Here is a 25,287-nt window from a genome sequence, read left to right as displayed (position 1 = left end):
GATTTTCCCATAAGCACCTTATGAAACTGCCATGGTTGTACTTAGTACCTCTTAGACTACTTGTACAAATTATATGAAATATTTTTACTGTGTACTTTTTGAGTAATTTGAGTTTCAAAGTCCTCAGAATCAGCATTTTCGACTAACTTTGATGTGGTATAAAAAAAGATTTTCCCATAAGCACCTTATGAAACTGCCATGGTTGTACTCAGTACCTCTTAGACTACTTGTACAAATTATATGAAATATTTTTACTGTGTACTTTTTGAGTAATTTGAGTTTCAAAGTCCTCAGAATCAGCATTTTCGACTAACTTTGATGTGGTATAAAAAAAGATTTACCCATAAGCACCTTATGAAACTGCCATGGTTGTACTTAGTACCTCTTAGACTACTTGTACAAATTATATGAAATATTTTTACTGTGTACTTTTTGAGTAATTTGAGTTTCAAAGTCCTCAGAATCAGCATTTTCGACTAACTTTGATGTGGTATAAAAAAAGATTTTCCCATAAGCACCTTATGAAACTGCAATGGTTGTACTTAGTACCTCTTAGACTACTTGTACAAATTATATGAAATATTTTTACTGTGTACTTTTTGAGTAATTTGAGTTTCAAAGTCCTCAGAATCAGCATTTTCGACTAACTTTGATGTGGTATAAAAAAAGATTTTCCCATAAGCACTTTATGAAACTGCCATGGTTGTACTTAGTACCTCTTAGACTACTTGTACAAATTATATGAAATATTTTTACTGTGTACTTTTTGAGTAATTTCAGTTTTAAAGTCCTCAGAATCAGCATTTTCGACTAACTTTGATGTGGGATAAAAAAAGATTTTCCCATAAGCACTTTATGAAACTGCCATGGTTGTACTTAGTACCTCTTAGACTACTTGTACAAATTATATGAAATATTTTTACTGTGTACTTTTTGAGTAATTTGAGTTTCAATGTCCTCAGAATCAGCATTTTCAACTAACTTTGATGTTGGATAAAAACAATTCTTCCCATAAGCACTTTATGAAACTGCCATGGTTGTACTTAGTACCTCTTAGACTACCTGTACAAATTATATGAAATATTTTTACTGTGTACTTTTTGAGTAATTTCAGTTTTAAAGTCCTCAGAATCAGCATTTTCGACTAACTTTGATGTGGGATAAAAAAAGATTTTCCCATAAGCACTTTATGAAACTGCCATGGTTGTACTTAGTACCTCTTAGACTACTTGTACAAATTATATGAAATATTTTTACTGTGTACTTTTTGAGTAATTTGAGTTTCAAAGTCCTCAGAATCAGCATTTTCGACTAACTTTGATGTGGTATAAAAAAAGATTTTCCCATAAGCACCTTATGAAACTGCCATGGTTGTACTTAGTACCTCTTAGACTACTTGTACAAATTATATGAAATATTTTTACTGTGTACTTTTTGAGTAATTTCAGTTTCAAAGTCCTCAGAATCAGCATTTTCGACTAACTTTGATGTTGGATAAAAACAATTCTTCCCATAAGCACCTTATGAAACTGCCATGGTTGTACTTAGTACCTCTTAGACTACTTGTACAAATTATATGAAATATTTTTACTGTGTACTTTTTGAGTAATTTCAGTTTCAAAGTCCTCAGAATCAGCATTTTCGACTAACTTTGATGTGGGATAAAAAAAGATTTTCCCATAAGCACTTTATGAAACTGCCATGGTTGTACTTAGTACCTCTTAGACTACTTGTACAAATTATATGAAATATTTTTACTGTGTACTTTTTGAGTAATTTGAGTTTCAAAGTCCTCAGAATCAGCATTTTCGACTAACTTTGATGTGGTATAAAAAAAGATTTTCCCATAAGCACCTTATGAAACTGCCATGGTTGTACTTAGTACCTCTTAGACTACTTGTACAAATTATATGAAATATTTTTACTGTGTACTTTTTGAGTAATTTGAGTTTCAAAGTCCTCAGAATCAGCATTTTCGACTAACTTTGATGTTGGATAAAAACAATTCTTCCCATAAGCACCTTATGAAACTGCCATGGTTGTACTTAGTACCTCTTAGACTACTTGTACAAATTATATGAAATATTTTTACTGTGTACTTTTTGAGTAATTTCAGTTTCAAAGTCCTCAGAATCAGCATTTTCGACTAACTTTGATGTGGGATAAAAAAAGATTTTCCCATAAGCACTTTATGAAACTGCCATGGTTGTACTTAGTACCTCTTAGACTACTTGTACAAATTATATGAAATATTTTTACTGTGTACTTTTTGAGTAATTTGAGTTTCAAAGTCCTCAGAATCAGCATTTTCGACTAACTTTGATGTTGGATAAAAACAATTCTTCCCATAAGCACCTTATGAAACTGCCATGGTTGTACTTAGTACCTCTTAGACTACTTGTACAAATTATATGAAATATTTTTACTGTGTACTTTTTGAGTAATTTGAGTTTCAAAGTCCTCAGAATCAGCATTTTCGACTAACTTTGATGTGGTATAAAAAAAGATTTTCCCATAAGCACTTTATGAAACTGCCATGGTTGTACTTAGTACCTCTTAGACTACTTGTACAAATTATATGAAATATTTTTACTGTGTACTTTTTGAGTAATTTCAGTTTTAAAGTCCTCAGAATCAGCATTTTCGACTAACTTTGATGTGGGATAAAAAAAGATTTTCCCATAAGCACTTTATGAAACTGCCATGGTTGTACTTAGTACCTCTTAGACTACTTGTACAAATTATATGAAATATTTTTACTGTGTACTTTTTGAGTAATTTGAGTTTCAATGTCCTCAGAATCAGCATTTTCAACTAACTTTGATGTTGGATAAAAACAATTCTTCCCATAAGCACTTTATGAAACTGCCATGGTTGTACTTAGTACCTCTTAGACTACCTGTACAAATTATATGAAATATTTTTACTGTGTACTTTTTGAGTAATTTGAGTTTCAAAGTCCTCAGAATCAGCATTTTCGACTAACTTTGATGTTGGATAAAAAGAAAATTTCCCATAAGCAGTTTATGAAACTGCCATGGTTGTACTTAGTACTTGGGTTTAGATTTTTCCTTTTTCCTTTTAATTAACATTTCTATTTCGAGGTCGATTCCATGCCATATGAGTAAAATTTTAACATTTGGTTATTACTCTGGATATAAAATTAACATAGACAAAACAGAGGCACTGGCTATTGGGGGGAACATTTCTCAACAGGCCATATCCCTCTTCCCTTTTAAATGGCCAAGTACTGGTATTAAATATTTAGGCATACCATAACACCCACATTTGACCAATTTGTATAAAGCCAAGTACACGAGGCTTATCAATAAGATCAGAGAGGACGTGGATAGATGGACTGTTCTGCCTCTTTCCTTGATAGGGAGGGTGGAAATAATCAGAATGAACATACTCCCTAGACTACTGTATCCGTTTCTAATGCTGGCCATCCCAATTGATAACCACACTTTTACTAAATTTACTAAATCAATTACTCTCACGTTTAATATGGCAGGGGAAATTACCTAGTGCGTTTCAAAACATTACAGCTGGCCAAGCATGGTCGAGATTTACGATACAAATATGGAGAGCGGTCCAGAAAGAGTTCAGTTTGCATTTAACATCGGGCCTGACCTCAATTGGTTTCATTGGGGACTTTACACCATCAACTCTGGATGCAGGATTCAGTGGATGGAGGACAAAGGGTCTGAAATTTGTTTACCAATTTATTCACTCCGGCCAGCTTAAATCCTTCCAATTTCATATAATTTGTACAAGTAGTCTAAGAGGTACTAAGTACAACCATGGCAGTTTCATAAGGTGCTTATGGGAAAATCTTTTTTTATACCACATCAAAGTTAGTCGAAAATGCTGATTCTGAGGACTTTGAAACTCAAATTACTCAAAAAGTACACAGTAAAAATATTTCATATAATTTGTACAAGTAGTCTAAGAGGTACTAAGTACAACCATGGCAGTTTCATAAGGTGCTTATGGGAAAATCTTTTTTTATACCACATCAAAGTTAGTCGAAAATGCTGATTCTGAGGACTTTGAAACTGAAATTACTCAAAAAGTACACAGTAAAAATATTTCATATAATTTGTACAAGTAGTCTAAGAGGTACTAAGTACAACCATGGCAGTTTCATAAGGTGCTTATGGGAAGAATTGTTTTTATCCAACATCAAAGTTTGTCGAAAATGCTGATTCTGAGGACTTTGAAACTCAAATTACTCAAAAAGTACACAGTAAAAATATTTCATATAATTTGTACAAGTAGTCTAAGAGGTACTAAGTACAACCATGGCAGTTTCATAAGGTGCTTATGGGAAGAATTGTTTTTATCCAACATCAAAGTTAGTCGAAAATGCTGATTCTGAGGACTTTGAAACTGAAATTACTCAAAAAGTACACAGTAAAAATATTTCATATAATTTGTACAAGTAGTCTAAGAGGTACTAAGTACAACCATGGCAGTTTCATAAGGTGCTTATGGGAAGAATTGTTTTTATCCAACATCAAAGTTAGTCAAAAATGCTGATTCTGAGGACTTTGAAACTGAAATTACTCAAAAAGTACACAGTAAAAATATTTCATATAATTTGTACAAGTAGTCTAAGAGGTACTAAGTACAACCATGGCAGTTTCATAAGGTGCTTATGGGAAGAATTGTTTTTATCCAACATCAAAGTTAGTCGAAAATGCTGATTCTGAGGACTTTGAAACTGAAATTACTCAAAAAGTACACAGTAAAAATATTTCATATAATTTGTACAAGTAGTCTAAGAGGTACTAAGTACAACCATGGCAGTTTCATAAGGTGCTTATGGGAAAATCTTTTTTTATACCACATCAAAGTTAGTCGAAAATGCTGATTCTGAGGACTTTGAAACTCAAATTACTCAAAAAGTACACAGTAAAAATATTTCATATAATTTGTACAAGTAGTCTAAGAGGTACTAAGTACAACCATGGCAGTTTCATAAGGTGCTTATGGGAAAATCTTTTTTTATACCACATCAAAGTTAGTCGAAAATGGTGATTCTGAGGACTTTGAAACTCAAATTACTCAAAAAGTACACAGTAAAAATATTTCATATAATTTGTACAAGTAGTCTAAGAGGTACTAAGTACAACCATGGCAGTTTCATAAGGTGCTTATGGGAAGAATTGTTTTTATCCAACATCAAAGTTAGTCGAAAATGCTGATTCTGAGGACTTTGAAACTGAAATTACTCAAAAAGTACACAGTAAAAATATTTCATATAATTTGTACAAGTAGTCTAAGAGGTACTAAGTACAACCATGGCAGTTTCATAAGGTGCTTATGGGAAGAATTGTTTTTATCCAACATCAAAGTTAGTCGAAAATGCTGATTCTGAGGACTTTGAAACTGAAATTACTCAAAAAGTACACAGTAAAAATATTTCATATAATTTGTACAAGTAGTCTAAGAGGTACTAAGTACAACCATGGCAGTTTCATAAGGTGCTTATGGGAAAATCTTTTTTTATACCACATCAAAGTTAGTCGAAAATGGTGATTCTGAGGACTTTGAAACTCAAATTACTCAAAAAGTACACAGTAAAAATATTTCATATAATTTGTACAAGTAGTCTAAGAGGTACTAAGTACAACCATGGCAGTTTCATAAGGTGCTTATGGGAAGAATTGTTTTTATCCAACATCAAAGTTAGTCGAAAATGCTGATTCTGAGGACTTTGAAACTGAAATTACTCAAAAAGTACACAGTAAAAATATTTCATATAATTTGTACAAGTAGTCTAAGAGGTACTAAGTACAACCATGGCAGTTTCATAAGGTGCTTATGGGAAGAATTGTTTTTATCCAACATCAAAGTTAGTCGAAAATGCTGATTCTGAGGACTTTGAAACTGAAATTACTCAAAAAGTACACAGTAAAAATATTTCATATAATTTGTACAAGTAGTCTAAGAGGTACTAAGTACAACCATGGCAGTTTCATAAGGTGCTTATGGGAAAATCTTTTTTTATACCACATCAAAGTTAGTAGAAAATGCTGATTCTGAGGACTTTGAAACTCAAATTACTCAAAAAGTACACAGTAAAAATATTTCATATAATTTGTACAAGTAGTCTAAGAGGTACTAAGTACAACCATGGCAGTTTCATAAGGTGCTTATGGGAAAATCTTTTTTTATACCACATCAAAGTTAGTCGAAAATGCTGATTCTGAGGACTTTGAAACTCAAATTACTCAAAAAGTACACAGTAAAAATATTTCATATAATTTGTACAAGTAGTCTAAGAGGTACTAAGTACAACCATGGCAGTTTCATAAGGTGCTTATGGGAAGAATTGTTTTTATCCAACATCAAAGTTAGTCGAAAATGCTGATTCTGAGGACTTTGAAACTGAAATTACTCAAAAAGTACACAGTAAAAATATTTCATATAATTTGTACAAGTAGTCTAAGAGGTACTAAGTACAACCATGGCAGTTTCATAAGGTGCTTATGGGAAAATCTTTTTTTATACCACATCAAAGTTAGTCAAAAATGCTGATTCTGAGGACTTTGAAACTCAAATTACTCAAAAAGTACACAGTAAAAATATTTCATATAATTTGTACAAGTAGTCTAAGAGGTACTAAGTACAACCATGGCAGTTTCATAAGGTGCTTATGGGAAAATCTTTTTTTATACCACATCAAAGTTAGTCGAAAATGCTGATTCTGAGGACTTTGAAACTGAAATTACTCAAAAAGTACACAGTAAAAATATTTCATATAATTTGTACAAGTAGTCTAAGAGGTACTAAGTACAACCATGGCAGTTTCATAAGGTGCTTATGGGAAGAATTGTTTTTATCCAACATCAAAGTTAGTCGAAAATGCTGATTCTGAGGACTTTGAAACTGAAATTACTCAAAAAGTACACAGTAAAAATATTTCATATAATTTGTACAAGTAGTCTAAGAGGTACTAAGTACAACCATGGCAGTTTCATAAGGTGCTTATGGGAAAATCTTTTTTATACCACATCAAAGTTAGTCGAAAATGCTGATTCTGAGGACTTTGAAACTGAAATTACTCAAAAAGTACACAGTAAAAATATTTCATATAATTTGTACAAGTAGTCTAAGAGGTACTAAGTACAACCATGGCAGTTTCATAAGGTGCTTATGGGGAAATCTTTTTTTATACCACATCAAATTAGTCGAAAATGCTGATTCTGAGGACTTTGAAACTGAAATTACTCAAAAAGTACACAGTAAAAATATTTCATATAATTTGTACAAGTAGTCTAAGAGGTACTAAGTACAACCATGGCAGTTTCATAAGGTGCTTATGGGAAAATCTTTTTTTATACCACATCAAAGTTAGTCGAAAATGCTGATTCTGAGGACTTTGAAACTCGAATTACTCAAAAAGTACACAGTAAAAATATTTCATATAATTTGTACAAGTAGTCTAAGAGGTACTAAGTACAACCATGGCAGTTTCATAAGGTGCTTATGGGAAAATCTTTTTTTATACCACATCAAAGTTAGTCGAAAATGCTGATTCTGAGGACTTTGAAACTCAAATTACTCAAAAAGTACACAGTAAAAATATTTCATATAATTGTACAAGTAGTCTAAGAGGTACTAAGTACAACCATGGCAGTTTCATAAGGTGCTTATGGGAAGAATTGTTTTTATCCAACATCAAAGTTAGTCGAAAATGCTGATTCTGAGGACTTTGAAACTGAAATTACTCAAAAAGTACACAGTAAAAATATTTCATATAATTTGTACAAGTAGTCTAAGAGGTACTAAGTACAACCATGGCAGTTTCATAAGGTGCTTATGGGAAAATCTTTTTTTATACCACATCAAAGTTAGTCGAAAATGCTGATTCTGAGGACTTTGAAACTCAAATTACTCAAAAAGTACACAGTAAAAATATTTCATATAATTTGTACAAGTAGTCTAAGAGGTACTAAGTACAACCATGGCAGTTTCATAAAGTGCTTATGGGAAAATCTTTTTTTATCCCACATCAAAGTTAGTCGAAAATGCTGATTCTGAGGACTTTGAAACTGAAATTACTCAAAAAGTACACAGTAAAAATATTTCATATAATTTGTACAAGTAGTCTAAGAGGTACTAAGTACAACCATGGCAGTTTCATAAGGTGCTTATGGGAAGAATTGTTTTTATCCAACATCAAAGTTAGTCGAAAATGCTGATTCTGAGGACTTTGAAACTGAAATTACTCAAAAAGTACACAGTAAAAATATTTCATATAATTTGTACAAGTAGTCTAAGAGGTACTAAGTACAACCATGGCAGTTTCATAAGGTGCTTATGGGAAAATCTTTTTTTATACCACATCAAAGTTAGTCGAAAATGCTGATTCTGAGGACTTTGAAACTCAAATTACTCAAAAGTACACAGTAAAAATATTTCATATAATTTGTACAAGTAGTCTAAGAGGTACTAAGTACAACCATGGCAGTTTCATAAGGTGCTTATGGGAAAATCTTTTTTTATACCACATCAAAGTTAGTCGAAAATGGTGATTCTGAGGACTTTGAAACTCAAATTACTCAAAAAGTACACAGTAAAAATATTTCATATAATTTGTACAAGTAGTCTAAGAGGTACTAAGTACAACCATGGCAGTTTCATAAGGTGCTTATGGGAAGAATTGTTTTTATCCAACATCAAAGTTAGTCGAAAATGCTGATTCTGAGGACATTGAAACTCAAATTACTCAAAAAGTACACAGTAAAAATATTTCATATAATTTGTACAAGTAGTCTAAGAGGTACTAAGTACAACCATGGCAGTTTCATAAGGTGCTTATGGGAAGAATTGTTTTTATCCAACATCAAAGTTAGTCGAAAATGCTGATTCTGAGGACTTTGAAACTGAAATTACTCAAAAAGTACACAGTAAAAATATTTCATATAATTTGTACAAGTAGTCTAAGAGGTACTAAGTACAACCATGGCAGTTTCATAAGGTGCTTATGGGAAAATCTTTTTTTATACCACATCAAAGTTAGTCGAAAATGCTGATTCTGAGGACTTTGAAACTCAAATTACTCAAAAAGTACACAGTAAAAATATTTCATATAATTTGTACAAGTAGTCTAAGAGGTACTAAGTACAACCATGGCAGTTTCATAAGGTGCTTATGGGAAAATCTTTTTTTATACCACATCAAAGTTAGTCGAAAATGGTGATTCTGAGGACTTTGAAACTCAAATTACTCAAAAAGTACACAGTAAAAATATTTCATATAATTTGTACAAGTAGTCTAAGAGGTACTAAGTACAACCATGGCAGTTTCATAAGGTGCTTATGGGAAGAATTGTTTTTATCCAACATCAAAGTTAGTCGAAAATGCTGATTCTGAGGACTTTGAAACTGAAATTACTCAAAAAGTACACAGTAAAAATATTTCATATAATTTGTACAAGTAGTCTAAGAGGTACTAAGTACAACCATGGCAGTTTCATAAGGTGCTTATGGGAAGAATTGTTTTTATCCAACATCAAAGTTAGTCGAAAATGCTGATTCTGAGGACTTTGAAACTGAAATTACTCAAAAAGTACACAGTAAAAATATTTCATATAATTTGTACAAGTAGTCTAAGAGGTACTAAGTACAACCATGGCAGTTTCATAAGGTGCTTATGGGAAGAATTGTTTTTATCCAACATCAAAGTTAGTCGAAAATGCTGATTCTGAGGACTTTGAAACTGAAATTACTCAAAAAGTACACAGTAAAAATATTTCATATAATTTGTACAAGTAGTCTAAGAGGTACTAAGTACAACCATGGCAGTTTCATAAGGTGCTTATGGGAAAATCTTTTTTTATACTACATCAAAGTTAGTCGAAAATGCTGATTCTGAGGACTTTGAAACTCAAATTACTCAAAAAGTACACAGTAAAAATATTTCATATAATTTGTACAAGTAGTCTAAGAGGTACTAAGTACAACCATGGCAGTTTCATAAGGTGCTTATGGGAAAATCTTTTTTTATACCACATCAAAGTTAGTCGAAAATGGTGATTCTGAGGACTTTGAAACTCAAATTACTCAAAAAGTACACAGTAAAAATATTTCATATAATTTGTACAAGTAGTCTAAGAGGTACTAAGTACAACCATGGCAGTTTCATAAGGTGCTTATGGGAAGAATTGTTTTTATCCAACATCAAAGTTAGTCGAAAATGCTGATTCTGAGGACATTGAAACTCAAATTACTCAAAAAGTACACAGTAAAAATATTTCATATAATTTGTACAAGTAGTCTAAGAGGTACTAAGTACAACCATGGCAGTTTCATAAGGTGCTTATGGGAAGAATTGTTTTTATCCAACATCAAAGTTAGTCGAAAATGCTGATTCTGAGGACTTTGAAACTGAAATTACTCAAAAGGTACACAGTAAAAATATTTCATATAATTTGTACAAGTAGTCTAAGAGGTACTAAGTACAACCATGGCAGTTTCATAAGGTGCTTATGGGAAAATCTTTTTTTATACCACATCAAAGTTAGTAGAAAATGCTGATTCTGAGGACTTTGAAACTCAAATTACTCAAAAAGTACACAGTAAAAATATTTCATATAATTTGTACAAGTAGTCTAAGAGGTACTAAGTACAACCATGGCAGTTTCATAAGGTGCTTATGGGAAAATCTTTTTTTATACCACATCAAAGTTAGTCGAAAATGCTGATTCTGAGGACTTTGAAACTCAAATTACTCAAAAAGTACACAGTAAAAATATTTCATATAATTTGTACAAGTAGTCTAAGAGGTACTAAGTACAACCATGGCAGTTTCATAAGGTGCTTATGGGAAGAATTGTTTTTATCCAACATCAAAGTTAGTCGAAAATGCTGATTCTGAGGACTTTGAAACTGAAATTACTCAAAAAGTACACAGTAAAAATATTTCATATAATTTGTACAAGTAGTCTAAGAGGTACTAAGTACAACCATGGCAGTTTCATAAGGTGCTTATGGGAAAATCTTTTTTTATACCACATCAAAGTTAGTCAAAAATGCTGATTCTGAGGACTTTGAAACTCAAATTACTCAAAAAGTACACAGTAAAAATATTTCATATAATTTGTACAAGTAGTCTAAGAGGTACTAAGTACAACCATGGCAGTTTCATAAGGTGCTTATGGGAAAATCTTTTTTTATACCACATCAAAGTTAGTCGAAAATGCTGATTCTGAGGACTTTGAAACTGAAATTACTCAAAAAGTACACAGTAAAAATATTTCATATAATTTGTACAAGTAGTCTAAGAGGTACTAAGTACAACCATGGCAGTTTCATAAGGTGCTTATGGGAAGAATTGTTTTTATCCAACATCAAAGTTAGTCGAAAATGCTGATTCTGAGGACTTTGAAACTCAAATTACTCAAAAAGTACACAGTAAAAATATTTCATATAATTTGTACAAGTAGTCTAAGAGGTACTAAGTACAACCATGGCAGTTTCATAAGGTGCTTATGGGAAAATCTTTTTTATACCACATCAAAGTTAGTCGAAAATGCTGATTCTGAGGACTTTGAAACTCAAATTACTCAAAAAGTACACAGTAAAAATATTTCATATAATTTGTACAAGTAGTCTAAGAGGTACTAAGTACAACCATGGCAGTTTCATAAGGTGCTTATGGGAAAATCTTTTTTTATACCACATCAAAGTTAGTCGAAAATGCTGATTCTGAGGACTTTGAAACTCAAATTACTCAAAAAGTACACAGTAAAAATATTTCATATAATTTGTACAAGTAGTCTAAGAGGTACTAAGTACAACCATGGCAGTTTCATAAGGTGCTTATGGGAAAATCTTTTTTTATACCACATCAAAGTTAGTCGAAAATGCTGATTCTGAGGACTTTGAAACTGAAATTACTCAAAAAGTACACAGTAAAAATATTTCATATAATTTGTACAAGTAGTCTAAGAGGTACTAAGTACAACCATGGCAGTTTCATAAGGTGCTTATGGGAAGAATTGTTTTTATCCAACATCAAAGTTAGTCGAAAATGCTGATTCTGAGGACTTTGAAACTCAAATTACTCAAAAAGTACACAGTAAAAATATTTCATATAATTTGTACAAGTAGTCTAAGAGGTACTAAGTACAACCATGGCAGTTTCATAAGGTGCTTATGGGAAAATCTTTTTTATACCACATCAAAGTTAGTCGAAAATGCTGATTCTGAGGACTTTGAAACTCAAATTACTCAAAAAGTACACAGTAAAAATATTTCATATAATTTGTACAAGTAGTCTAAGAGGTACTAAGTACAACCATGGCAGTTTCATAAGGTGCTTATGGGAAAATCTTTTTTTATACCACATCAAAGTTAGTCGAAAATGCTGATTCTGAGGACTTTGAAACTCAAATTACTCAAAAAGTACACAGTAAAAATATTTCATATAATTTGTACAAGTAGTCTAAGAGGTACTAAGTACAACCATGGCAGTTTCATAAGGTGCTTATGGGAAGAATTGTTTTTATCCAACATCAAAGTTAGTCGAAAATGCTGATTCTGAGGACTTTGAAACTGAAATTACTCAAAAAGTACACAGTAAAAATATTTCATATAATTTGTACAAGTAGTCTAAGAGGTACTAAGTACAACCATGGCAGTTTCATAAGGTGCTTATGGGGAAATCTTTTTTTATACCACATCAAAGTTAGTCGAAAATGCTGATTCTGAGGACTTTGAAACTCAAATTACTCAAAAAGTACACAGTAAAAATATTTCATATAATTTGTACAAGTAGTCTAAGAGGTACTAAGTACAACCATGGCAGTTTCATAAGGTGCTTATGGGAAAATCTTTTTTTATACCACATCAAAGTTAGTCGAAAATGCTGATTCTGAGGACTTTGAAACTCAAATTACTCAAAAAGTACACAGTAAAAATATTTCATATAATTTGTACAAGTAGTCTAAGAGGTACTAAGTACAACCATGGCAGTTTCATAAGGTGCTTATGGGAAAATCTTTTTTTATACCACATCAAAGTTAGTCGAAAATGCTGATTCTGAGGACTTTGAAACTCAAATTACTCAAAAAGTACACAGTAAAAATATTTCATATAATTTGTACAAGTAGTCTAAGAGGTACTAAGTACAACCATGGCAGTTTCATAAAGTGCTTATGGGAAAATCTTTTTTTATCCCACATCAAAGTTAGTCGAAAATACTCATTGTTCTATAAAAAGGACTTTGAAACTCAAATTACTCAAAGTACACAGTAAAAGTAGTTAATATTATTTGTGCAAGTAGTCTTGAGAAGTATTAAGTACAAACATGGCAGTGTAATAAACTACTTATGAAATAATAGAAATGAACCACATGCCATCCTTTACTTTGAAATCCTCACCGGAAGTGTTCCTCTGTGGAATTGTCTGTAGCTTTAGTTTAGTGATCGAATATACTGCGCGTCCTATTGATTCGATGTTCAATAATACTGCACATACGAAACGTCCTATTGATTAGACTAAACGTCCTATTGATTCGATGCGCATTCAATGTCATATTAAGTATTTCTGTAAGATCTACTTGTGAGACTGTGTTCAAAAGTCACGTCGGTTCATTACAACAGCGTCCCAGGCTTTTGTTTTAATGCATTACCGTAAACCTGGAACTAATCGCGCACTCGAAAAACAAGAGCGGCTCACTTGACCACGCAAAAGCAAAAGACGGCTCACTTGACCGCAGTCTCACGCCGGAGGTTCCAGATCACGCGATTCAACCAGCGGATCATTTCTTTATCCATAGGAAGGATCGGACACAATCAGAGTCCGGTAAACAACGTGGTGGAGGTATTGCCTTCATGTTTAACAAAAATTGGAGTGATCCAACGAATGTGAAGGAATTATCCAATCACTGCTCCCCAGAACTGGAATATATAACCATCAAGTGTCGTCCTTTCTTCCTCCCGAGGGAGTTAACGGCGATCATCCTGGTCGGAGTGTATATTCCACCGCAAGCCAACAACAACGCCGCGCTCTCCAGACTTCACGACGAGGTAAACAATATACAAGCGACGAACGTTAACGCCGCCATTTTAGTACTGGGAGATTTCAATAGCGCCAATCTGAGAAAGGTATTGCCTGATTTCTACCAGCATGTGACTTGCAACACCAGAGGCGGTAACATCCTAGATCACTGTTACACGCAATTTAAAGGTGGCTACAAGGCTCATTCTGATAGTGGCTTTGGCAAGTCAGATCACGCATCCATTTTCCTTACACCAAAGTACAGACAAAGAATTAAAAGTACTCCCGTAGTCTCGCGAGAGGTGCAGAAATGGGATGTGACGTCAGAGGATACACTAGTGTCAGTGTTTCACAACACAGACTGGATTGTATTCCGCGACACAGATAACATTAATGCCTACACGGAGACAGTGCTGGACTATGTCTGTACTAGGGTGAAAGAAACAATCCCCACTACCAAAATGAAAGTTTACCCAAATCAAAAACCCTGGGTAGACAAATCCGTCCGTGAAGCTCTGAGAGAGCGCACCAAAGCATACAATGACGGCCTAGTGGCAGGCAACATGAACGACCACAAGGTGGCGCAACACAACGTAAGGAGGACAGTGACAGAGGCCAAACGACGCTACAGGGATAAAATTGAACTCCAGTTTGAACAAGCTGACTCTAGAGCTATGTGGCAGGGGCTCAAAACGATGACAGACTACAAAGGCGCCTCCCTCAAACTGAACAGTGACATCTCCTTAGCAAACGACCTCAATACCTTCTATGCGAGGTTTGATGCTGGTAATAACAACACCAGCTCACAAGCCTCGGCAATGGGGGGGGGGGGGTCGGCTGCTGATGGAGGCGCAGTGTTCAGGGTAACAGAGCATGAGGTGAGGCGGACCTTTAAAAAAGTGAATATCAGGAAGGCAGCAGGTCCGGACGGCATCCCCGGCCGCGTCCTAAAAGTCTGTGCCGACCAACTGGCCCCAGTATTCACTGACATATTTAACCTGTCCTTAGAACAGGCTGTCATCCCCACCTGCCTGAAGAAGTCCACTATTATCCCTGTACCCAAAAAATCCAAGCCTGCTTGCCTCAACGACTACCGCCCTGTAGCTCTCACCTCCATAGCCATGAAGTGCTTTGAGAAGCTAGTAAAGGGCTACATCTGCTCCTCCCTCCCCATCAACATGGACCCCCTGCAATTTGCATACCGCCCCAACAGGTCCACGGAGGACGCCATATCCCATGTGCTGCACACAGCAGCATCACACCTGGACAAGAGGCAGGGGAACTATGTGAGAATGCTATTCATCGACTACAGCTCGGCATTCAATACCATAGTCCCCTCCATACTCATAGCCAAGCTCAGGGACCTGGGCTTGGGCTATGACCTCTGCCAGTGGGTCTTGGACTTCCTGACTGGCAGACCCCAGGTGGTGAGAGCAGGCAACTGCACCTCCTCATCCATCACCCTCAACATAGGGGCCCCCCAGGGCTGTGTTCTGAGTCCCCTCCTCTACTCCCTGTACACACACGACTGTGTGGCTCAGCGGAGTAGCAATACAATCGTCAAATTTGCTGACGACACAGTGGTGGTGGGCCTGATCTCTGCCAACGACGAGAGGGCCTACCTGGAAGAGGTCAAGGTCCTGGCGGGATGGTGCCAGGAAAACAGCCTCTCCCTGAACGTCAGCAAAACAAAGGAGATGATTGTGGACTTCAGGAGGTCGGGGGTCAAGGACTACAGCCCCCTCAGCATCGACGGGGCACCGGTTGAGAGAGTCAACAGCTTCAAGTACCTCGGAGCCCACATATCCGAGGACTTGAAATGGACCATACACATTAACAGTGTGGTGAAGAAGGCACGACAACGCCTCTACTTCCTCAGGCGCCTAAGGAAGTTCCAAGTCAGCCAGAAGATCCTTAAGAACTTCTACTCATGTACAATAGAGAGCATCTTGACCGGCAACATCACCTCCTGGTTTGGGAATAGCACTGCAAAAGACCAAAGCAGACTACAAAGAGTGACACGTTCAGCCGAACGCACAATCGGAGGGGGGCTCCCCACCCTCCAGAACATTTACTACAAGCGTTGCAAGGGGAAGGCTAAGAGAATTATTAAGGACTCGAGCCACCCGAACAACTGCCTCTTTGAACTGCTGCCGTCAGGCAAGCGATACAGGAGTCTCAAGGCGAGCACAGAAAGACTCAGAAGTAGCTTCTATCCCCAGGCCATCAGGCTGCTAAACGAACAATGAATGAACACTACACAACAACAACCACCAAACACACATAGCACACACATCCACACGCACACACTCACTTTAAACAAACACACTGTAGCACCCACTACACACACTTTATAGCACACACCCACTTTAAACAAACACACTGTAGCACCCACTCCCCACACTTTATATTTATGGATGAAGGATTGCACTACAACTCGTACACCTTACTGTAAATTGTACCTAAAATTGTACCTCATCCCATTTCTGCTTTGCACTAGATAGTACTGTACATTAGTACACTGCATAGTTGTGTATTGTATATTATATGGTAACTCAGAACATTGTACATATGTCTATACCGAACAACTGTGATCTCATTTTCTTCTTCTAAATTCATGCTATATTATGTTATTATGTTATTTGATACTATCTTGTCTAGCACAGTCTCTGGAGCGTAACAGTAAGAAGCATTTTGTATGAAAGTATTCTGTACTTCTGTATGACAACTATTAAAGAACTTGAACTTGAACTTGAATGTATTGATGTATAGTTGTAAAGAATATTCGCCATACCTATAGGGAAAGTAAGAGAATTGAGAACTCAGCATGTGAAAAGTATATTTTTGTAAAGTGACACTAATAATGCAGCCCGGGATTGTGTTTTTGTTATGTCTTGTTGTTTGTGATTGTTTGCTTGTTGTGAAAAACAATAAAAAGAAAGTTATAAAAAAAAAAGAACCAATTCTTATTTTATTTATTGTCAAAAGTATGCATGTTGGTTTAATTCAACAACAAGAGATATGTAATGTTAATTTTTACTTTTTTAATTATCATATTTTGCACAGATAATGCTTACATTTAGAAAGCCTTTTGAATGCATCCAGTGAAATTATTAATTACCTGAAATTATTCAGTTTTTTTGGGGGGAAACCCTGCATATATCGGTATCGGTATCGGTATCGAAATTAAGAGTTGGACAATATCGGAATATCGGTATCGGTAAAAAAGCCAATATCGAGCATCCCTAATTATAATAGTAAATAGAAAAATATGTTGTGCTCTTGCTTTTTTCTTTTTGAAGGTGGAGAGAGTAGCATTGCTAGTGCCACAACAGTTTTATTTGAGGTCCATAACAGTACATTGTACTAAGCAATTGTTGGCTCATTAGTTTGTGATTCACATGCACTAAAATTCACCAGAATGCAGGAAAATAAGTCTTTGTAACAAAAAATGTCCTGGTGGGGGACCCCCAGACCCCCCGCTTAAAAAGTGGCCTGATTGGGGCTATATTTCGCGCTATATCTCCCGGTATGAATTATTTCCCCAGTCCGGCCCTGTTTCCCCGGCAACAGTGACTCACCCTTCGCCTCCGACCTTGGTGATCTTCAGGCGGAAGTCTACAGAGTTTTGACTTGGGGGCTTCCACTTCAGGATGTCATCACATCTCCCCGTTTGGTATTTCTGCAGGGGAAGGAGGGAGGGGGTAGATAGGCAATAAGAAAATGTCCAAATACGAGACACTGTATGTTAGAAGATGTTGAGGGATAAAGTCATGAAACGGGGCTAATATGTGGTGTGAGTTATAGCGTTGTTATTCGTTTATGTCAATCCATAACACTGTATACACAACTTCCACTAGAGGAGGTCACCCCACCTCCTAGCTCTACAACTTCCACTAGAGGAGGTCACCCCACCTCCTAGCTCTATAACTTCCACTAGAGGAGGTCACCCCACCTCCTAGCTCTACAACTTCCACTAGAGGAGGTCACCCCACCTCCTAGCTCTATAACTTCCACTAGAGGAGGTCACCCCACCTCCTAGCTCTATAACTTCCACTAGAGGAGGTCACCCCACCTCCTAGCTCTACAACTTCCACTAGAGGAGGTCACCCCACCTCCTAGCTCTACAACTTCCACTAGAGGAGGTCACCCCACCTCCTAGCTCTATAACTTCCACTAGAGGAGGTCACCCCACCTCCTAGCTCTACAACTTCCACTAGAGGAGGTCACCCCACCTCCTAGCTCTATAACTTCCACTAGAGGAGGTCACCCCACCTCCTAGCTCTATAACTTCCACTAGAGGAGGTCACCCCACCTCCTAGCTCTATAACTTCCACTAGAGGAGGTCACCCCACCTCCTAGCTCTATAACTTCCACTAGAGGAGGTCACCCCACCTCCTAGCTCTATAACTTCCACTAGAGGAGGTCACCCCACCTCCTAGCTCTACAACTTCCACTAGAGGAGGTCACCCCACCTCCTAGCTCTATAACTTCCACTAGAGGAGGTCACCCCACCTCCTAGCTCTATAACTTCCACTAGAGGAGGTCACCCCACCTCCTAGCTCTACAACTTCCACTAGAGGAGGTCACCCCACCTCCTAGCTCTATAACTTCCACTAGAGGAGGTCACCCCACCTCCTAGCTCTATAACTTCCACTAGAGGAGGTCACCCCACCTCCTAGCTCTATAACTTCCACTAGAGGAGGTCACCCCACCTCCTAGCTCTACAACTTCCACTAGAGGAGGTCACCCCACCTCCTAGCTCTATAACTTCCACTAGAGGAGGTCACCCCACCTCCTAGCTCTACAACTTTCACTAGAGGAGGTCACCCCACCTCCTAGCTCTACAACTTCCACTAGAGGAGGTCACCCCACCTCCTAGCTCTACAACTTCCACTAGAGGAGGTCACCCCACCTCCAAGCTCTATAACTTCCACTAGAGGAGGTCACCCCACCTCCTAGCTCTATAACTTCCACTAGAGGAGGTCACCCCACCTCCTAGCTCTACAACTTCCACTAGAGGAGGTCACCCCGCATCCTAGCTCTATAACAAACTGCCCTGGATTCTGAGGGTTAAGTCAAAACTCGTCCTAACTAATTATTGCAAGTTCACATTGTGTTTATGAAGAGTCTCGACAAAGGCCAGTGGGGTGAAAACACAAGCTGCTGCTGGAATACAGTATAAAATTACTTTGTATGTAAATATACAGAACTCTTCAATAGAGCTACCTACAAGCATTTACATACAAATTAAGAACCACCAGGGCTTGCTACAACCTTTTTGTAGCCACAGTAAATGTGAATGATAAGACAAAGTAAGTCCCAGGCTGTAGACAAAAAGAAGGGGGGGTGGGGGGTCTTTTAGAATTAGGGTTAATCGTGAGGAACAACAAGGAATGTTGATGACAAGTAAATCAACTCTGGAAAATCCAATTAGTGAATGAGAAATATGCACAATGATCGGATGTGATGGAAATTAAATTGTGCACCCTCTTTATAGAGTAGAAATATGCAGTGCTAAGTGTTTCTGTTTCTTAGCATTTGCATGTACTGTATGCATAATGTGACATTCAGGAGAGCATTAAGCTAGTCAGTGGGAAGGAACATTAGGACTAGATGAGCCAATGGTGTCTCTGTCAGGTTGCCCAGTAACAGGACTCCGCTCCAAGGGACTATGTGGAAAGCAGCAGGATTACTCCGGAGAACCTCCGATGTGCCACAGAACATGACCAGACTTGGGCTTCTTGCCGTCATGTCTCTCCGACCCCCACCCTGTCACAAGTGGCATTTTCTAAATACTGAGTGAAAACAATGCATGGATAAAAGAGCAGTAGGAAGCATGAATTCCCATTGTCTCCCCGACAAAGCAACTTTAAATCGTCATGGGTAGAAAACAAGCGCAGCAATACTGTTAAAATCGACCAGTCTGAGCCTGGATTCAGCCCCCCTGAATCGCCCACTTTTACAAATCCCATAATCATTAAATTAAAGAGATGACTAGGGCTGAGGTAGCTCCATCTCCAGGGCCAGGCTCGTTAACTTGCCCTAGGTCATGGACAAGAAGGCTACATTCTACAGATGGTGGAATTATATATATATATATACACACATAAACACACATACAAATTAGTTAAATTAATTAAATTAGTTAAGACATATCATATATCCAGATCGTCCGTGAGCGAGTGATCATAATTTGCCATACGTAGTCCACAGTGGCAGTTTTCTGGGCCGTGGGAAAAACAGAAGTACTGTAACTGCAGGCAGCTCACAAACACAAGAGAAACATTATATTAAGTACAGCCTCACAGAAAAAGAATAGGAAATAAAAAGAAAATACATCTGCTCGCTGCCTTTTGCTGACCTCGTTTCCTTTTACACCCAACCCATGACAAGCCTACATTCTCTCTCAAGCCCCCACTATCATTCCTTTCATCCATAAGATACAAGATACACCCTTCAAGAGGCCCTGCTTACCCTCCCACCATATCCCATAAGAGCCTTCCACACCCACCCCTAGAGGGGGGGGATTTCTAAACCTCCTCGTATCAATATTCCCACTAAACCATGTCGATCACTTGAATGGCTGCATTTCTATAGCACTTTTCTAGTACTACACTCAACAACGCACTTTACAATGGAATTGACTCCATACACTTTTCAGTATGGACGGTAGCCACTAGCCAGTGGGAATCAAACCCTTAATCCTGGCTTTATTAGTGCCACACTCAAGAGTGCTTAAGCTTTTCTGCCAAGATATTTGTATATTTCTTGTGAAATCAAGAATAATAAATAGAGATGCATTGATGGCATTTCCCCCCACTGTCGATACCAACTCTAAACGTCCTAAATGTTTTCATTATTGGGTGATACAGAGTACTCCTACAAAAACACACAAACAATATTCTATAGGTTTAAGACAATTCTATTAACAAATAAAATGCTGAATAAAAGTAAGCACATGTCTCTTGGTATGAAATCTTCTCCAATGCTTACACACACACACACACACACATACAAGGGTGCACACACACACCCTCACTCACACACACACCCACATTCACACCCACACACATTTTAATACTTTATTTGGTTCCACAAATTACATAAACAGGGAATCAAATGTATCGGGGCCAAGCAGCACTGAACACTTAAGGGTACACATAGCACCTCCTTCTCCACGTGGCTAAGCTGCCAATAATAGCTGAGACAGAGCAATATTTGGCACACACACACCCCTTTCCCCATTTATAACCAATCATATCCGATATGTACTAATTTATTAATTACTTATGAGATATAAATCCATCATGGTTTTAAAATATTTTGCTTGCATATTATGCATATTACTTATGTCATGTATGAATTGAACAATCTAGGTCAAGTAGGGAGTAAGAGCGTGATAGGAAGTGATCGTTTATGTCACAAATTATTAGGGCTGTCAGTTTATCGCGTTAATTAGATGAATTAATTATACAGCTAATTATCGCGTTATGAAAATGTATGCAAAATTAATTAAAGAATACATTTTTTATAATAAAAAATTAAATAACATTTAATCTTATTCATTCCATAAGAACATAGAATAAACATTTACAGCCCTTTTTTATTTTTTTTTTATGGTCCATTTGCATGTTCTTGGTATCTGATTCTAGGGACATCTATGGATCTCAGGGAATGTATTCCCAGTGTCAGAAATACTGTGTCTGTTACTAGGCTTGAGTACATTGTAATGAACCAAATGAGAATATCAATAAAATTTTTACAAAAAATTTCTTTTATCTTTGACTGTGAATAACACCATGCTAAAATGGACCAGACCTGCCATCCGGACACATGCAATTTGAAATATGATTATAGAATATAGAATATCAGGCCTATAAATGACCTTATTATGGCCAAGTCGCACATCTATGGATCGGGCCCTTTCCAATGGCAGAGTTCAATCTGGATTTAGTATCACGTGTGCGATTCACGAACCGTGAATGAAATGTACTGTAAGTACACTTTTTTATAATGTAAATTTCTCCACCATTTTTCATCAGATTGCAACACCGTTTTTTGCTAGACGTTCACAGAAATGTAGATAAACTAACTGCGTTCTGTTTTATGGCAATAACATTCAGTGCCGCAAGATCGTAGTCAAAAAAATCATTTAGATATAATTGTTGCCATGGTGTGTTGTCCGATGCAATTCACAATGATCTAAGAGAGGCTTGTGGTTTTGTGCTAGAGAAGCTAGCAAGCTTGTCAAATCCAGTTTTATGCAGAGCCTTCAGCACAGGTTATAAATAAATGTGGCTGATAAGCGTGATTGGGCTTCTGAAACCTCGGATAAATCTCTCCCCATTTTGGCTCAGATGTTACCTCCTGACCACGATGTAGGTAAAAAAACCTAGAAAATACTTAGAATTTAGAAATACTAAATTAGACTGAGCAAATACAGCGAATGCCCTCAATAAGAAGTGGCAGGAGAACAGTGAAGGGGGCAGAACGGAACTGTACAAAAATACCACAGCCATCTAAAGAAAATAATGAAAATAGAGAACTAAAATGATTAAGGCCCAATATTAATAAACCAAACCAGTGTAGACCCTTTCCTTTTTTTTTTTTTTTACTTCATTTTTTAGCGTTTATCGCTTTTTTTTTTCTGGTCAAGCATGACCGACAGAAACAGGTTGAATGGGATATAGATCAGGGGAAGACACTCTGAGAAAATACGGCGAGTCCGGGAGTCGAACTCGTGTACCCCAGATCCGTGACGAGCACGGTTGTCCCCGACGCCGAAATAGCGCCGAGATACGCGGTGAGCTACGGGAGCTCGCCCCTTTCCTTTTTTTCTTATTTTGAAGTGTGACATATTAATCACCATAAACTGAGCAAATTTCCAGCATCCACACCACAGCGCCCCACAGCTTTTTCTTCTGAGAGCAGCCTGTTTTCCTGCCGGTTCAAGGTTGCCAGCTAAACTGACCTAAGTAATACTAATCGTTATTTATCTGAATTAAACCATTATCTGAATAAAAAAAAAAAAGAAAAAAAAAAAACGAACCTTACTGTCATGTACTTGTCATAATAAACTAACCTACACTGTAGCACTCAACACTGATGAACATTGTTGCTCAGCTGATAGAGTTGTGCCCTTCCTGATGGCTTGTCGTACAGAACATGTAAGTCGCTTTGGATAAAAGCGTCAGCTAAATGACTAAATGTAAATGTAAATGTAATCGTCCCCATTCTGTGCAAAAACATCACCTTAAATTGAATAGACACATTTCTGGCAGAGTGAAGAGCGGCTAACTTTTCCATCAACTTTTTCAAGTGAAAAGGCTGACTTTGCAGTTAGGTACAGTGTGTCCTCCTCCTCTGTACCAGATGGAGCTCTGTGGGTAGGAGACCTTCACAGGCCTTTGAAACCAGCGCTCTTCACAATGGCTATTCAACGCAGGCAGCTGGAGAGAAGAACACCATGACATGGCTGTGTAGACTACTATTCTTATGAAAATGTGGGTAGGTAGGTACTAGATACAATGTAGAATGTACAATGTAGAAACCTCCAACAATTTCCGGTGAGATGGTTTATAACACTGAAGGAATTTCTTCAGTTCAAAGGTGAAAAACACAACTGCTAGGCTAGCAATGAAAGACTGTGTGACATTTGGGTTATATTGAAATTCCCCTACTGATGATATTGCTTTAACAAAAACAACAATAAATTATAGTATCATCCAATCATGTTGCTAGCTTGACAAAAGATCGATAAAGTGGGCCGTGATGGACATACAGTATAGTGCTGCAAATTAACACTTGACCACATGTCTGTGGTCAGTGCATAGAACGGAAATGAGATACCCTCCAATGTGTTGTGTTTGCTTGCTTAAACCCTAACTAAACCTTCTCAGTTGTACTGCTCTGCAGAAGCTAATCAACCATCAGTGATGGCTGACAGTGTAGAGCTATTTAGCACTTATTTGAACAAAGAAATACCACTTTTACAGCACCTTTACATACACTTAAATCGACCGTAAACGTTTTCAGAAATGGCTTTGAACGACTTCCGGTTCCGGGTCGAGTATGTAGTAGTCACAGTGTGTAAAGCTGCCGCTCCCGTTATTTATATTTTGCCTTTAAAAGCCTCTTTTTATACCCCCAATTCGGTTAAACCTGTATGTATATATCACCTTAGGTTTCCATTGACTGAAAGAACCACGATGCCACAGAAGAAATCAAGCGAGCCAAGGAGAGATGACGGTTCAACCGATACGGATTACCTTGCTAGGCTAATAGAAGGGCTAACGCAATCTCAGATCAAGCTCACGGATTCCCATCTTAAGCTCGAAGGCACCATAAAAATAATGGAGAAGACCTTAACGGAAGGTTTATGCTCTCTAACCAACCAAGTTGCCGCTATCAAAGAATCTATCGAATCCAAAATCGGGAAGCTATGGGAAACGGTTGGTGCACAGACCGAACGTCTAGACGTAGTGGAAACCGGCTTGAGTACTTGCACTGATAAATGCGAGGATATAGAAGGAACCAACGATAAGCTAATGGCTAAGATATAAATCGACCTCGAATACCGATTCCGCAGACCTAATATTCGCATAGTAGGTCTGGATGAATCTGTGAGCTGCGAACAACCCAATGTCTCGTTTGCAGAAGTGTTGGTTGCAATTCTGGGACCGGAGACCCTCTCTACAACACCTGAAGTGGATCAATGTTACAGAATTGGTGCTCTAAACAACTCCAAACCTAGAGTAGTTATTGCTAGCTTACGTCAAATTGGAATAAAATAAATAATTATTCAAGAGGCACGGAAGAAGAATGGTAAACTGGCATACAGAGGGCAAACAGTCTATTTCTATGAAGATTACTGCCCCGAAGTTGTGGAACAACGGTCCTGTTACAAGACCGTGATGTCCCTACTCTACAGGCAAGGTTTCAGACCAACCCTACGGTACCCTGCGAGGCTGTCCATCGTCAACAAAGACAGAGTGAGGGAGCATTTCTCCTCGCCTGATGACGCTAAAACCTTCTTGAAGAACCAGGAGGACACCTCGTCTAAATAGGCTATAGTATACTGTTTTTGCTGAACACTTCATTATGGCTTAAACACCAAACGGCGTCATATAAATTTTGATAACCTTGATTCATAAATAGGTTAACTATGTGACGCTGGATATCGTCTAGATACTTAATTTTAATGGTTCGGTACATCTGATATAAGGGGGGTTTGGTCCGGTTTAATTGTTTTGATAAACTATTGAACGTC

At 37.2% G+C, this 25,287-nt stretch overlaps 1 protein-coding gene across 2 annotated transcripts in view; it reads right to left on the bottom strand.

The window, feature by feature from the left end:
• rngtt (RNA guanylyltransferase and 5'-phosphatase) overlaps positions 1-25,287 on the bottom strand; it is a 348,813-nt gene that overhangs the window by 61,267 nt on the left and 262,259 nt on the right. For both annotated transcript variants that reach the window (XM_084314923.1, XM_084314924.1), the window contains exon 13: positions 17,597-17,697. In XM_084314923.1, coding sequence (XP_084171049.1) covers positions 17,597-17,697 — 101 coding nt within the window. The remainder of the gene's footprint in view (positions 1-17,596; positions 17,698-25,287) is intronic.

Source organism: Notolepis coatsorum (genome assembly GCF_963971535.1).
Source record: "Notolepis coatsorum genome assembly, chromosome: 5".
In the NCBI taxonomy this organism is placed as follows: domain Eukaryota; kingdom Metazoa; phylum Chordata; class Actinopteri; order Aulopiformes; family Paralepididae; genus Notolepis; species Notolepis coatsorum.
Note: the sequence above shows the minus strand (reverse complement) of the source record. Positions and strands in the feature narration are given on the sequence as shown.